At 45.9% G+C, this 14851-nt stretch overlaps 1 protein-coding gene across 2 annotated transcripts in view; it reads right to left on the bottom strand.

Annotated features, from left to right (window-relative positions):
- The window catches only part of EHBP1L1 (EH domain binding protein 1 like 1), a 49903-nt gene that overhangs the window by 32484 nt on the left and 2568 nt on the right, over window positions 1-14851 (bottom strand). For both annotated transcript variants that reach the window (XM_015423936.1, XM_015423935.1), the window contains exons 2-6: window positions 3498-3555; window positions 3257-3352; window positions 2853-2906; window positions 1037-1215; window positions 600-754 (exon numbers count right to left, since the gene is read on the bottom strand). In XM_015423936.1, coding sequence (XP_015279422.1) covers window positions 600-754; window positions 1037-1215; window positions 2853-2906; window positions 3257-3352; window positions 3498-3555 — 542 coding nt within the window. The remainder of the gene's footprint in view (window positions 1-599; window positions 755-1036; window positions 1216-2852; window positions 2907-3256; window positions 3353-3497; window positions 3556-14851) is intronic.

Genomic DNA, 14851 nt, shown 5'->3' with positions numbered 1-14851 from the left:
ATTTTATTTTATTAATCTGATTTCTGACTCACCCTCCCCTGCTAGCCTCAGGGGAAGTAACAACATATTATAACAACAATCATCATAAATTAATTAAAACAGCTTAACAACTACAGGCTTAAGTTACTAATTGTAGCAGCAGATAACACAAATTACAATAAATACATAAAAATTTTCACATCAGGGAAAGATTTAGTCATGCTGGGGGAAGGCCAGAGAAAGGGGGCAAAAGGAGAGCCCATCAGAGAGTTTTCTTCTTCTCTGTCAGGAGCCTCGGCCATAGGCCTGGTGGAACAGCTCTGTTTTGCGGGCCCTATGGAACTGTGACAGGTCTCGCAGGGCCCAAGTCTCAGCTGGAAGAGTGTTACACCAGGCCGGGGCCAGGGTGGAGAAGGCTCTGGCTTCGGTCAAGGTTAATCAAACATTTCTTGGCCCAGGAATCATCAGTAGGTCTTTGTTCTGTGAGCATAATGCTCATGGGTCAAAGCAGTGGAATCAAGACGTAGGAAGGGAACCCCTCATCACCCTCTTTCAGTTTTTCAAGAGATGGCTGTTACAGTCTGTGGGATCAGAGCTGAGAAATGGGAAGAAGGCCTTACCTTTAGAAGGCATCCCATGGCCTGCACCATCTGCCTGCTGGCTCTGCTTTGGGGCTTCCTCTGATTCTTCCTCACTGTCAGGTAAGTCATCCAAGTTGCCAATATCAGAGGGTTTTACACTCATCAGGCTGGCTAGACTTTGCATGTCCTCGTCCCTGCAGAAGGGCAAGAGGAAAGGAGAAAGGGTGTCACAGGTGGACAGCTGCCTTTTGATGCGCACAAAGTGTGTATGTTTGTATGTGTGAGTGAAGGACACCTTGCCATGGCAGAATTTTTAACCTGCAGTGACTCCCCTGCTGTCTTAAGAGACAGACACCCACTCATTTTCTGGAGATCTTATTATATGGCGAGAAGGAACTGGCAGAGCCCAAACCAGTCTCTGCTTAAGAAGGGCCCATGTGCAACCAAGCTTACTCTCCCCCTGAGGTAGCACTCACGTGGCTTTCCCCTCATACAGGAATACACAAGAGAGCGTGAGCTGCAGTGTAGCTGCCACCACCTTCACCGATCGTGGCTTCAGCTTCAGATTTAAGTCGACCTGGGTAGGAATTGAGCTGGCGAAGCGTTTGAGGTTTATGTCCACCGAAGCCAGCACCTTGCGCTGCCCCTTCGACTCCTGGTGTGAGGGCAATGATCAGAGTTTCAGCATACACACAAACTCAGCAGTTTCAGCATACACACCATACGCACAAACTCAACCTTCCTTTCCCTTGTCCCACAGTTTACCACTCTCAAACTTCTCTTTCCTGCAACGCTCTGAAAGATCCAAGCCTCACAACACACCCTTTCTCCAATCTCAATGGATGCTGCTTTTGAAATTGCTACCCTGCTCCTCTCTGCTTAACTGTCATTTTGGGGATGCGTCACGGAGGGGAGGAGCAGCATAAATCTACTTTGGATTTTCAAAAAACACAAAATCATAGCACAAATGATAGGCGTCTGGAATCCCTCCATTTTTGCTATAGTTCAGCGGTCTGAAATAACCTCCCACCAAACCCAGGAGTCTAACTTCCCATACTTCAAAACAAATAATATTTACTTCATTTATTCCCCACCTTTCTTCCCAATGGAGAACCCAACACAGGTTATATTTGTCTTCTCTCCTCCATTGTAGCTTTACAGCCATCCTCTGAGGTTGGTTATGCTGAGAGTGTGTGACCGGCCCAAGATCACCCAGTGAGCTCCCATGACAGACTGGAGATCTGAACCTGGGTCTCCCAGATCCTAGTTCAACACTCTAAACCACTACACCACATCCGGCTCTCACATAATATTGGGTCCTTTTAATTACTATTGCTATGTCCATAATACCTCAGCAGCTCAAGCTTGCAATTAGGTAGACAAGAGGTTTTTTTTAAAAAAAAAAAATCACTAAATAGAAATAAATTGGTCATTGTGACATATAGTTGCTTCTAGTCTCTTGACAAGTGCTAGCTGGAAAACACACGGTGGGTGCCAGAAAAGGTGTCAGTGGAGCCATGGGGACCAAGGGCACCACGTTGGGGACCCCTGCCCTAAGCTTTCTGGCCCCTAAATATCTGAATGATAGCATTCACCCATATACTTTCTCCCAGATCTGCCAGAGAAGGCTTGCTGTAGGCAATCTGCTATCAGTACTGCCACAGGTGCTGCCATGGCAAACCAGCAGAGCCCTCCATAGAGAGCCTTGGTTACTCGACTCTCTTCCTCAATGCAAGAGACTGCATCAGACTTTTACGATCAAGAAGACTCCCACAATTGACTCTAATCAGTCATTGCATGTTGCAGGTCAAGCAGAGACATTTTCTTTTCTTCGTTTATGCTTAAAACTTTTAGCAGTAGCAGAAAGAGCAGTAAGGGCACCACGTTGGGGACCCCTGCCAGTTTGGTGTAGTGGTTAAGTGCGCGGACTCTAATCTGGGAGAACCGGGTTTGATTCCCCACTCCTCCACTTGCACCTGCTGGATGACCTTGGGCAAGCCATAGTTCTGGCACAGCTGTTCTTGGAAAAGAGCAGTTTCTGTCAGAGCTCTCTCAGCCCCACCGACTTCACAGGGTGTCTGTTGTGGGGAGGGGAAGGGAAAGGAGATTGTAAGCCGCTCTGTGACACCTTTGGGTAGTGAAGGGCGGGGTATAAATCCAATCTCTTCTTCTTCTCTTCTAAGTCACTAAGTCCCAGCTTTGCTTCCAGAGGCAAGGAGAAAACCCCGACTCCCAGGCCCTAGGTTTGGCCACTCTAATACCAAGTCTTGAATCAGGCCTGTTTTAACATACGTTTTCAATCACAAAGGTCCAGTCCTTGTCTTCATATTCCTCTACATGTGGGTCCTGGAAGAGAAAAAGAAAAGGGTCACTCAGTGGGATTGAATGTACAACACACAGGGCTACAAAAACACTTTCGTATAACTAGCTTTATGCGAAAAAATGATTTAGTGCAGGAGCAGAACTGGGGTCATGCATAGGACAGCAGATAGCTCAAGTGTGTTTATCTGTGAATGTAGAGAAAGACACAAGTCTAAACATGGATTTCTGAAAACAGGCCCTCTGTCCCCTGATGTTCGCATTCTAGCTAAGGACCTGCTGACAGATCTTGAAAGGGCTTATCTTAACAACTTCTGTGTGTCAGAACCCACAAGACTGCCCAGGCTAGGCTGGATCCCATCATGTAGATGTCATACCCGATAGAGTGTCACCATGATGTCCACATTTTCAGGTACCATCCATACCACTGTGCCCCGATACGGGTTCTTGATCCCTGGTTGCCAGCTGTGTGCCTGAAAAAAAGATCAAAGGGACAGATAAAACACAAACAAGGTCTTCCAGAGGTGTAGCTCTGGCACAGGGTTGAACCCTGCAACTTTCCCCCCTTGTAAGATTAGCCAGTGGATAACCCCCAACCTGCGTGAGTGAGGTACACACCTTGGAACAGATGCGCCGGTTTCTTCGGGTCCAGACCACCACCAGTTTGTCTGGCTGCCTAGGGTTGGAGAGGGAAGAATCAGAAACAGAATGCAAAAAAGAAGCAAATTTACTAGCCCACAAAGTTGCCTACTTGCTCTTTTGCCTACATACACAATTTGGGGTGCTTTTGAAGATGTACAAACGCTTTCCTGCCTAGTCACCTGGAGGCAATTCTCACTAGCCATAGGTACATTGCCACCCACTCAGTTTAGCATTCTGCTTCCAACAATGGCCAGCCTGATGCCCCTGGGAAGCCCACAAACAAACAAGGCCCAAAGGCCTCCGACACTGTTTGCACTCTCCCCACCAGCATCTGGTGTTCAGTGGTATGCTGCCCCTAAATATGGAGGTTCCATTTGCCAAATATGTGAATTAAAAACAAAAACTAAAACTAATACTGCATGCTGGACTGGGAAAAGCCATATGACCTCACATGCGTTAGTTAATGTGCTAGATTAAGACCAGAAAGACCTGGGTACAAATCCACATTTTCCCATGAAGTTTGCTGGCTGACCCTTGGCCAGTCGCTCTTTCTCAGCCAAATTACAGGTTTGTTGTGAAGATAGGAAGGGGGGGGGTATAATATCTGTCTCCCTAAGCTTCTTGGAGCAAGGGCACGATGGTGGAGGTGGAAAGTGCCACTGAGTCACAGCCAATTTATGGTGGTCCCCTGAGATTTTCAAGGCAAGAGATGAACAGAAGTGTATAGCAACCCCGGACTTCCTTGGTGGTCTCCCACACATGTACTAACCCAGGCCGACCCTGCTTAGCTTCCGAGATCTGACAAGATCAGGCTAGCCTGGGTCATCCAAGTCAGGGCTAAGGATAGAATAAAAAACACGGGAGCGACAGAAAGTACAATAAAAAATACAGAATAAAATAATACAAAGACTACTCTTCCTCCATAAACCCATCTAAACCAGTGCCTACCAGTGTTCCCTCTAAGCTGAGTTAGTGTGAGCTGGCTCACAGTTTTTTAGCCTCCGGCTCACACGCTTTTGTCTTAGCTCAGGAAGGAGGGCTCCAGAGCAAACTAATTTATGCAGCAGCCAAATCACTTGCTCACAATTCTAATGCCAGTAGCTCACAAAGTGGAATTTTGCTCACAGGACTCCACAGCTTAGAGGGAACATTGGTGCCTACTACATTTTGTGGTAGTAAGTTCTATATGAAGAAATATTTTGCTATTCTTCAATTCTAATATTAGGGGGGGGGGAGTGTCTCTATCCACTTTCTCCACTCTATGCACTATTTTATAATCTTCTCACATTTGTTTCTTAACAATAAGGCCAATTCTGCTTCTGCATTACACAATTATATTTAAAAATCCCCACTCTGCTATGGAAGCTTGCTGGTTAACCTTGGCTAGTTGCACACTTCAGCCTAACATCTCTCACAACAACCCTGTGAGGATAAAACAGAGGAAAGGAGAACAGTGTAAGCCACTCTGGGTCGATACTGGTGAGACATAAATATTTATGCCCTGTAGTGGGTAGTGGTTAAGTGCGCGGACTCTAATCTGGGAGAACCAGGTTTGATTCCCCACTCCTCCACTCGCAGCTGCTGGATGACCTTGGGCAAACCACAGTTCTGTCAGAGGTGTTCTTGAAAAAGAGCAGTTACTGTCAGAGCTTTCTCAGCCCCACCCATCTCACAGGGTGTCTGTTGTGGGGAGGGGAAGGGAAAGGAGTTTGTAAGCCGCTCTGAGACTGAGTGAAGGGCAGGATATAAATCCAATCTCTTCCTCTTCTTCTTTTGTTCCATCATGTCACTTTAGATGGCATACATAGGAAGGGGGGAGTTCCCAGTTCTCCCACCTATATACGGCCCAGACCTACCCCTGCTTAGCTTCAGCCCTGCTGCATTATGCATTTCCAACCATTCACCAGGAGTCCAGGACCAAATGCAAGGAAATATAAATATGACCACACCCAAAATGCTCCAACTGTCCTTCCCTGAGATGCTCCAATTGCCAAACCTGCACATTAGAAAGAAACCTTATGCTGGAACTGGGAAAAGCCATCTGACCCAAATAACAAGGGAGCTGCTCTGCATCCTTGGGTAGAACTCACATACTCTAGCAATGGGGTAAAGAAGACAGACCTTTCTTCCAGAGCTTGCCTCCCCAGGGCTGAGCCTGAGAGCCAGCATGGTGTAGCAGAGTATTGAACTAGAATGTAGAAGACCCTGGGTTCAAGTCCCCACTCTGCCATGAAGCTTACTGGATTAACTTTCACTGGTTACTTTCTCTCTCTGTCAGCCTGATCTGCTTCTGGATAAAATGAAGGAGGGGAAAACTGTGCATAACATCCTGCACTCCTTGGCGGAAAAGTGGGATGAAGAAAAAAAACAGACATGAAAAGTGATTGCAAAAGGAGTGCCTCTGACCACATGCAGATCTGCCTTGAGGAGAAAGGGGAAACTCTTGACACCTTCCACCACAGCCAACCAGCCAGGTACTACCAAGTAAAACCAACCAGCTTCAAAAACTGTGCAAAAAGAGAACAGGGGTGTTTGTGTGTCAGTGTGCCATAGATAATGTTAAATCCCTATAGGTTTTAAAGAAAACCTCTTAGGTCTTAGGGAAAAAATACTATCACACTATTCTACACCATATATATTGGGTTCTGGGTACTAATACAGGTCAGAAATTAGGGCAGAAAGCCAGTCAGTTAATCTCTTCCCCTTTTCCCTAGCCATCACCTGCACAAGGCTGGCTGGCTGGCTGGCTGTGGTGGAAGGCGTCAGAATTTCCCCTTCCTCCTCAAACCAGATCTGGGGAGGAAACTGTCTCGAAAGCTTCCGTAAAAGAGCAGAAGTGAACATCAGGCCAAGTGGCGCCTGACCAGGAGCCGAATGCAATTCCAGGCATATAGCCACCAGGAACTTCAACGGAGCAAGAGCTTCAACTCATTCTGAGCCCAGTGTGGGCTTCTCTTGGTACAGCAGGGCCTTGACCACGGGGGCTGCAGCCTATGGTCTGTGAGGCGTCAGAGATCATGACGGAACAAGTCTCAATTTACGTTCTGAAAAGAGCCTTATAAACGGAGGCATCCAAGGACTTGAACTTCTGGTAACTTGAACTTCTGCTCAACACGGGTGTTATTTTGGTGAATACGTTTTATCTTCCGCTTCCCAGGCTCCTTGGGCGTGTCTCCAGTCTTCCACCCCCTCCAAGCAGGCCAAGCCCCACCCAGCCAGCAATACAAGCACATGGAAAGAGATCAACCTCTACTGTCCTTCAGGCCCGGTCATGTTTTCCTTCCACCTTCTCTGATCACCACAGCTCTTCACTCTCCCGATCCTTGAGACAGAACCCAGGCACTTTGGCTGTCTGCACCAGGGTGAATAAAATTCCTTTCTCCACATGGAATTCAGGATCAAACCCACAGATACCAGGACCCTAGCCCCTGCTACCCATGTCTAAGCCAATATCCCCCACCTTTCTCATGTTCTGAACAGAACCCAGGTATCCAGGCTCCCTTTTCACCAGAGAGAGCATTTAAAGAACACGCATGCCACAGCTGAGGCCCTGACTGACATTGGGTTCTGTTGCTCGGCCCCAAAACCAGCAAAAGAACCAGGAACCTGTGCTCCCACCTCCTCTAGTCCCACTGAGACCTCCTCCTGTCGCCAGACTTGAGGAGACAGAAACACTCTCCTGCCATGTATCAGCTGAAAAAATTGTAATTTTTGTCACATGGATCTCCTTTTCTGATTTTATCCTCACAACAACTCTGTGAGGTAGGTGAGGCTGAGAGAAAGTCAGTGTTTCACAGTCGCCCAGCAAATAACCCAGCAAAATGGGGATTTGAAACTAGTTCTGTCATATTCTAGTCCGATACCATAGCCACTACACACACTGCTTCCATATCCCAGGACGAAGCCCTAGCTAAACCAGCACAGCAAGGATGACGCATTTTGAAGTAGCCATTTCTACTGCTAAGCGTGGCACCTATGGAAAGTTAGTAGATGTTTATGGGCAGTTAGTAGGTGTTTAGAAAACATCTATCCCTTCCTTTCTGCTTAACACCTCATTCAAGACAGCCGACAAAGTAAAGTTTCAAAAAAGAGGAAATAGATAAAATGCAGTATGAAAATCTAAAAAAAAAAGTCTAAAGCAACAAAAGCCAAGCAACAGCTGCCTAAGAGCCGTCAATCACAACACGGCACAACGAAAAAGCAGAATAAAATACCAATGCAATAATGAAAGTAATAAAAGCATTACAACCGGCGATAAAACCAAGCAGTCAACCGTAACAATCAAAAGGATTGGAACAAAACTCAATAAAACCACCCAGGGAATAATAAGATGTGCACTGCAAAGCACAGGAAGGTTAAACAGCAATAGATCAACTTTCCTGCACAGTCGATTGATTCAGAAACCTCATGTGAGCACATTTAAAGCAACCTTTCTGTTTTTCACCTATGCACTTGGACCTTGAGGGAGGAAGCCTAAACAGGTCTAATCAGAGGTACATCCCATTTTATTCCATGGGGCTTTCTCCCATGAAACTGTTCTTGAAAATGCAACCTTTTTGCGACTGTACACCAACAGTGGGAGAAGGGCAGAAAAGGGCCCTGTGTAAATTCAGCCTAAATCATTCCTAGGTCCAGGGACAAGACATGGCGTGGAGCTTCAGACCCTGGGAAACCACTACCAACAAGGCCCTCATACACATGCCCACTTTATGAAATTATAGGCAGAATTTATTGATTTGCACTTTGTATATATTATACCATTGTGCAGTTTCTCTAGTTTTGTAGTCTCCTTTTTTGTTGTTGTTATTTATTTATTTATTTATTATTAAATTTATACCCCGCCCTTCCCCGTGGGGCTCAGGGCGGCTTACAAGGCAAGAAAGAACTTGCTGATAAAACATCAATACCATAATACAATTAAAACATCATGTACAATTTAAAATCCATTTAAAACATTAAAGTGCTCAAAAATTAAATTCATCGGAATCTCAGAATCTCAGAGTTGTTGGTAGTATAATACCACCATCCAATGACACTGTTTTTAATTGTGTAATCCACTTCACGTCTCAGTCAGACGATAAATTAAGAAAATAATGATAATATTATAAATAACATGGACGCATGCAGTGAGGCTGCAGGAACTGATCTTGGGTCACAGTCCCGCTCGGCTGCAATGGAGGTTCTGCTATGAGGCAACTAGAGGCCATGTTTGAGTCATTAAGTTGGGTAGCTCTGGCCCACTGTGCTCTCTTGAACAGACTTCACCACAATGCATGGGGGCAGCAAAAGAGCACAACAAATCCCCTTCATTTCAATGAGGTATGTGCAGGAGTTCCCAGTGGCACTGGGCCCCATCTTAGTCCATGGACCTGCCATGTTTCTGTTCCTCATCACATACCCAAAAATCTAGCCAGGTTCTTTTTTTTTTTCAAGCCCCCGGAGGGGATTTTTTATTATTTTGCAAACTACAAAAAACTATCACAGAAAACAGGGAGGGGGACTACATATACAGGATAAAGAAAAGGAACCCACTACTAACTAAAAACCCAAGAGAGGAGATCTTCATTAGCTTAGTTACAATAAAACTCCCCTTCATTTAAGCATAAAATAAACTGAGTCAATCCTTAATAATACTTTTTCTTTTCTATAACTCTTACATCTTCACTGTCTAAGGACAATACCCCCAAATCACCCCTTTTCATCGTTCTCCAAGGCACAATTCAGAGTCCTCCAGCCTTTACTTCTCTTTTTCCCGTCTTTTCCGCAGCTTGTAAGGACTTTTTGGGGCAGCTGCCCCCTGTTCAGACAGAGAGTCCTCTCCGGAAGAACCAGAGTCCAGCTCGCCACTAGACTTGCTGTTCTCTTCTTTTTGCTCGTCCTCTGATCTTCTCAGCTGAGCCTTTAGAAATTCTTTGGCCTTTGAAATAGAGTCAATCTTTTCTTTTTTATCTTTAATCTTGAAAGTGACTCCCTCTGGAAACAACCATTTATATCCAATTGAATTTGTCTGAAGAAAAAGCACCAGCTCCTTGTACTTCTTTCTCCGTTGTCTGACTTCAAATGGAATATCCTTCAGCGTTCTGATGGAACTTTCTCCAACTTTCAGGGGAGCTCCAGAAACCGCTTTCAGGATTGCATCCCTAACATGCCTCTTCGAGAATCTCACAACTATTTCCCCAGGCAGATTATATCCTGAATATGATCTGCAGACCACATCCATTTCATTTAACAAGAGTTCTGTTTTCATTTCTGTTACTGGGGCTAGCAGTTCACTCATCACTTCTTTGAGATTCTCACCTGGTTTTTCTGGCATGCCCTGGAAGCGAAGAACCATGTTGGCCTTTTCCATTTGTAATTGTAGCATTTGATCTTCCAAAGAAGTTGTCTTCTCTTCAAGCTTTTGTACCTTCTTTTTTACTTTTTGCGTGTTTGCAGCCAGGTTCTGATGGGTCACCGACAGCCTCCAACTGAATAGTGATGGTTTCTGCCATTTACTAATGCTAGGCATCTTGGGAAAGTGAAAGGCAATTATATTGGCCACTGATTCTGTGGCCAGAGACTAGTGACAAACCAGCTCCCCCAACATACTAACAGGCACCTCACAGCAAGCTCAGAAACTGGCAGTGTAGCTCGTGGCTATGTTTCATGGAGCCCACCTCCAAATTCTTACTACCCCCACAAACTTTTCTATGGGTTTTAATAACCGTGACTGTAGCAAATGGGATCACACATTAAGGACTGTGGATGAGAAGGTAGCTCTGATGTCCAGCTTTATCTAACGGCATCTTTTATCCGCCAGGGCCAGCGGCCAAAGGCTAATTTTAGCCCCAGAGCTAGAGGGTCATAAATCCACTGCAGGCCGCTGGGTTAAATTTGGGCTCAGCAAAGAAACTCAATACAGCCACCAGACGCCTTTCTCCTCTCCTCACAGCAAGGCCTGGCAATATCAGTATCACTTTCACCACAGAACTGGGAAGGTGGACCAATGCCTGACACAAGCTGTAACAAAGGTTACTCTCAGGACGGGGTGTGTGTGTGTGTTAAAATGCAATCCTAAACAGAATTACACCTTTCAAAGTCCACTGAAGTTAATGGGCTTAGTGGGGTGTAATTCTATATAGGACTGCACTGTAAGTCTACCTGGGAGCCCCATTTTCTAGCTAGCTTTTTGGACATGCTCAGAGGCACTCTTCTTCATCAGCACTATAGTTCCTAGCTGAAACAAGTTTTACAGTTTTGTAACCAAACGCTAGAAAATATCTCGATGATTTTCAGCAGACCTGGAAAAACATGCACACACAATCAATGACCTAAGGCCCCTGCAGGAGATTCACCTAAAGAATAATTTAAATATGAGTTTGATTATCAAATGTTCTGTCTTTGACATTTTTATCCCACTCCTCCTCTAAAGATGAGCTTAGAAGATTCTTCCTGCCTCCATTTAATCCTCCAAAGAACTCTAGAAAGTTAATTGGGTTAATAGGAGTGATTGCCCCAAGGTCACCCAGCAAGCTTGTGGCAGAAGCTGGGTCTCACTAATCCTGGTGTGAATCCCTAACCCAGGGCTCCCTGAGCTTGTTCAATCTGTAGGCCCTTTTGGAATTGTGAGAGCAGACTGTGGACACCATAACTAAATGGCTGCCACAAGGACCAATCACAGACCCCTGTAAGGTCCTACAAAATGTTAGGAGGTTCCAAGCCAAGTATCCTCCTACAATATAGAAAGCTGTTTCCAAATAGGAGCTCCCTGCAGATACAAAGGTGATTGATTGATTCACTTTATAAACTGCCCTCCCCCCAAGGGCTCAGGGAGGTGTACAACCTATAACAGCATATAAAAAAGGTTAAACAAATTCAATAAAACAATTAAAACAATACAATGCAACAATATGTTCGGCTGAAGTTGATTTGTATCCTCCCCATGGAGGGAGGGGGAAAGGAAAGGGATGGAGGCCAGGCTTGATGGTGAACCCAACTGTAGGCCTAGCAGAACATCTCCATCTTGCAGGCCCTGCAGAATTGTACCAGGTCCCACAGGGCACGGATGTCATCAGGCTGAAAAGACTCTGGCCCTGGTTGAGGACAACTGGATATCTTTCAGACCAGGGATCACCAGGAGATTTTGCTCCCCAGAGTGTAATGCTCTTTGGGGGGGTATAACAGGAGAGGCAGTCCTGAAGGTATGCTGGTTTCAATAAAATCCAGAACTCTGAATCTGACCCGGTTCTCAACCTGGAGACAGTGCAGCTAGTAGATGCCTCCAGGGCTCTTCTGATGCACCTCCTACTTCAGCGAAGTACAGTAAAGCCAGGACTGGCTCTTTGCTTTGGGAAAGAAGTAAACAGGTACCAGGAAACTCAATGAAAGTTGCCATGGCACTCATAGGCCCTGCAGTGAGCATGACTGCTCTAAGCCCTCACCATAATGTTGGTATCAGAGACAGACTCACAAGCTTAAACTGTCACAGAAAGTTTACTACTAGTCATTTTACAGGGGTATATGTGTGCAAGAATCACAGAACCATTTTTAGCCCAAAGGGCTTGACCCAGAGACACATACTATAAAGTCTCTCTGAACATGAACAAAGTGCTTTCATCTTAGAGCAGGTGTCCCCTAATCGCTCCTCTTCGGATATGAAAACAAAAAGTTTCCAAAGCGAACGGCACAAGTTTCAGGAAATCTTAAAACCCCAGAATCCCTCACAGTACGAACAACGAACTGGGCTTGAGGTAGAGGCAGTCTGAGCCATGCCCGAGATTTTCCATCCTTAGCTGATTTATGTCAACATTAAATTTCTGGGATTATGACACTATTACTTGCAGGAGTTTAATTTAGCCTCAGAACTTATTTTACAACAATTACTCAGCCTTGTATCAATAAAGAAGGGCACATAAAAAGCTTCCAGGCTGGGTTTAAACCCCAGCATTTCTTTCTTTCTTTTTTTAAAGAACTGAACACTGTCTGGCTGCCTGCTCACCCCATCTCCATCCCCCACTTTTGTCCTGCCAAAAAAGAGCCAAATCTTGCCAAGTCATGAGAACAAGGGTGAGGCTGAGGCTTGAAGCATAGAAAAAGACACGGGCTGCAGGAAGACTGAGGGCCCAGGAGCTACAGAACACCCATATCCCCAAAGTGGAGGGGCCCGATTCTGTTCTCATTCAGCTGGGTCCCCCATCTGATAAACCACACACCCCCTTTTAATTGTTCAGCCCTCCTGGTATTCTTATACATTCCCCTTAGCGTTCATCCTCCCTTTTCCATTTTTAGCTTCTGCAATGACTAAATATTTATCATTTCCCGAGGCCCTTATAAGGTCTTTGTCATGTCAGAACTGGGGGGGGGGGATCTCACTGCATCCTACTTGCCTGTCTCATGAAAATATTCCATCTGCATCTTCCAGCGTCTAGCTGTTGCTTCTTGCCCTGGCTAGGGGAGGGGGAGGTGTGCACATCTCCTGAAGACATTTTGCCTCCCCTGTCAAAGGAACCTCATGATGCAGTCCAAAAAGCAGATACGGGACCATGCACATCTTGAGTGTTCTGAGACACTGCAAAGGAGCTGGGGGGGGCACACTACCTTTTACACGACATGCTGTTTCACTAGCACCCCAATAAAGTGGTTGGCATGCATGTGCCTCTGGACCAGCTGTGCCCCACCCCGATTGCCCTACCCATTTCTATAGCTCTCCCCCCACCAATGTATCCTGTTCTGAACTCACCCTAACAAGGAACATAAAACAGCAGTTCAGTAGCATCTTAAAGGCGAATCGGATTTATTCCAGTTAGTCGTTAATGTGTCACAGGTCTCCTGTCTTATTTTATTGCTACCCATCTGGAATTACTCTACCAAGGAGCTCAGGAAAACAGGACCATTTGCTTAAGTATGAAAGTTAAAAGGGCAAGAGAAGGAGAATCTAATCTCCCCTCCCCCAGACTTCCCTCTATCCCAAAGTTGTCCATCAGAAGGGCTCACACTGTCCATCAGTGCTCAGCCTTAGATCCTATTTTCCAATGCCAGGATTCAGCCCAATAGATGCCGAGTGCCTCTGTGCATGCACAGTGTGTCTTTTGCTTAGAACTCAAAAACAAACCTCTTACCCTACAGGTCTGAGATTAAGGGACAGAGGTTTGCCTTCTGCAAAAAGCTGAGCGTTGGCATTTCTCCACTTCCCTTTTCATTCACACAAACAAAGCAATGAATTATGTCAGCCCAATCCAGCCCTGAAGAACACCAGGACCCCTTCTAGACCTCCTGTTCTCCTTTGTCCCTCCAATGTGAATGCAGTCTTTGGGCCCAGAACTTCCAATACCCAGGCAACACCCTGGAACCATGACAAAAGGGACATGTCCTGGAGCATGTGCAGAGAGCTAACATTGGCACAGATTAAGAAGGTCCCAGTTCAAATCCTAACTCTGCCATGGAAGCTTACCAGATGTCTTTGGGTCGGTTATGCTCTCTCAGTCTAGTCTACCTCACAGGGATGTTGTGAGGATTAAATGAAGGAAAGGAGAACAATGTTGGACCCCCATTGGAGAGAATGGTGGGGTATAAACAAAGTAAAATAAATAAATGAATATGAGTTCCAGCTGGTAACGTTTTAGTGCTAGATGCTGGGTAGACCCCACCTCTGCTATTTACTGTACCTTCAACAGACCCATATTACATTGAGGGGCAGGAGAACAAAAGCCACTGGCCTTTCCTGGGTGGGATGCCCAAACTGACCACTCTCAGGGGCATTCCAAAGGACCAGAAAAGAGCTACGATGGAAAGGAGAAAGCAGCCCACTGCTAGACCAATTTAATAGACTTTTATATCACTCCCAGTAAATGCTTCTGCAGTTTCTATGGCAGAAGGCAGACCAGTGAGCTGGCCCAGAAAGAGTTACTCTCATCCTATGAAGAGCCAGTTGCCAGTGATGAATAACGGAATCAACCCATGTAGACTGCATCAGACCATGGGTCCATCAAGGTCAGCATTGTCTACTTAAACCAGCAGCAGCTCTCCAGGGTCTCAAGGCAGAGGTCTTTCACATCACCTGCTCCCTGTCCCTTTTAATGTGAGATGCCGGGGATTGAACCTGGGACTTTCTGTGTATGAAACAGGTCCCCTACCACTGAGCCATGGCTCCTCCAAGACAACTAGGTTTGCTTTTTGAGCCACATATTAATTTCATTTCTTTCTTTTTTCCCCCTGTGGCCTAAAGCAAGAAAGAGGGAACATGACTGACTGCTTTGCATACAGAAGGTCCCAGATTCAGTTCCTGGCAGGTTGGGTGTAGACTTTCCAATTTCCCGGGGGGGGGGGGGGGGGGGGGGCGGGGGCCGGGGGCA

Source organism: Gekko japonicus, unplaced genomic scaffold (assembly GCF_001447785.1).
Source record: "Gekko japonicus isolate JY-2015 unplaced genomic scaffold, Gekko_japonicus_V1.1 scaffold313, whole genome shotgun sequence".
Taxonomy (NCBI): Eukaryota; Metazoa; Chordata; class Lepidosauria; order Squamata; family Gekkonidae; genus Gekko; species Gekko japonicus.
Note: the sequence above shows the minus strand (reverse complement) of the source record. Positions and strands in the feature narration are given on the sequence as shown.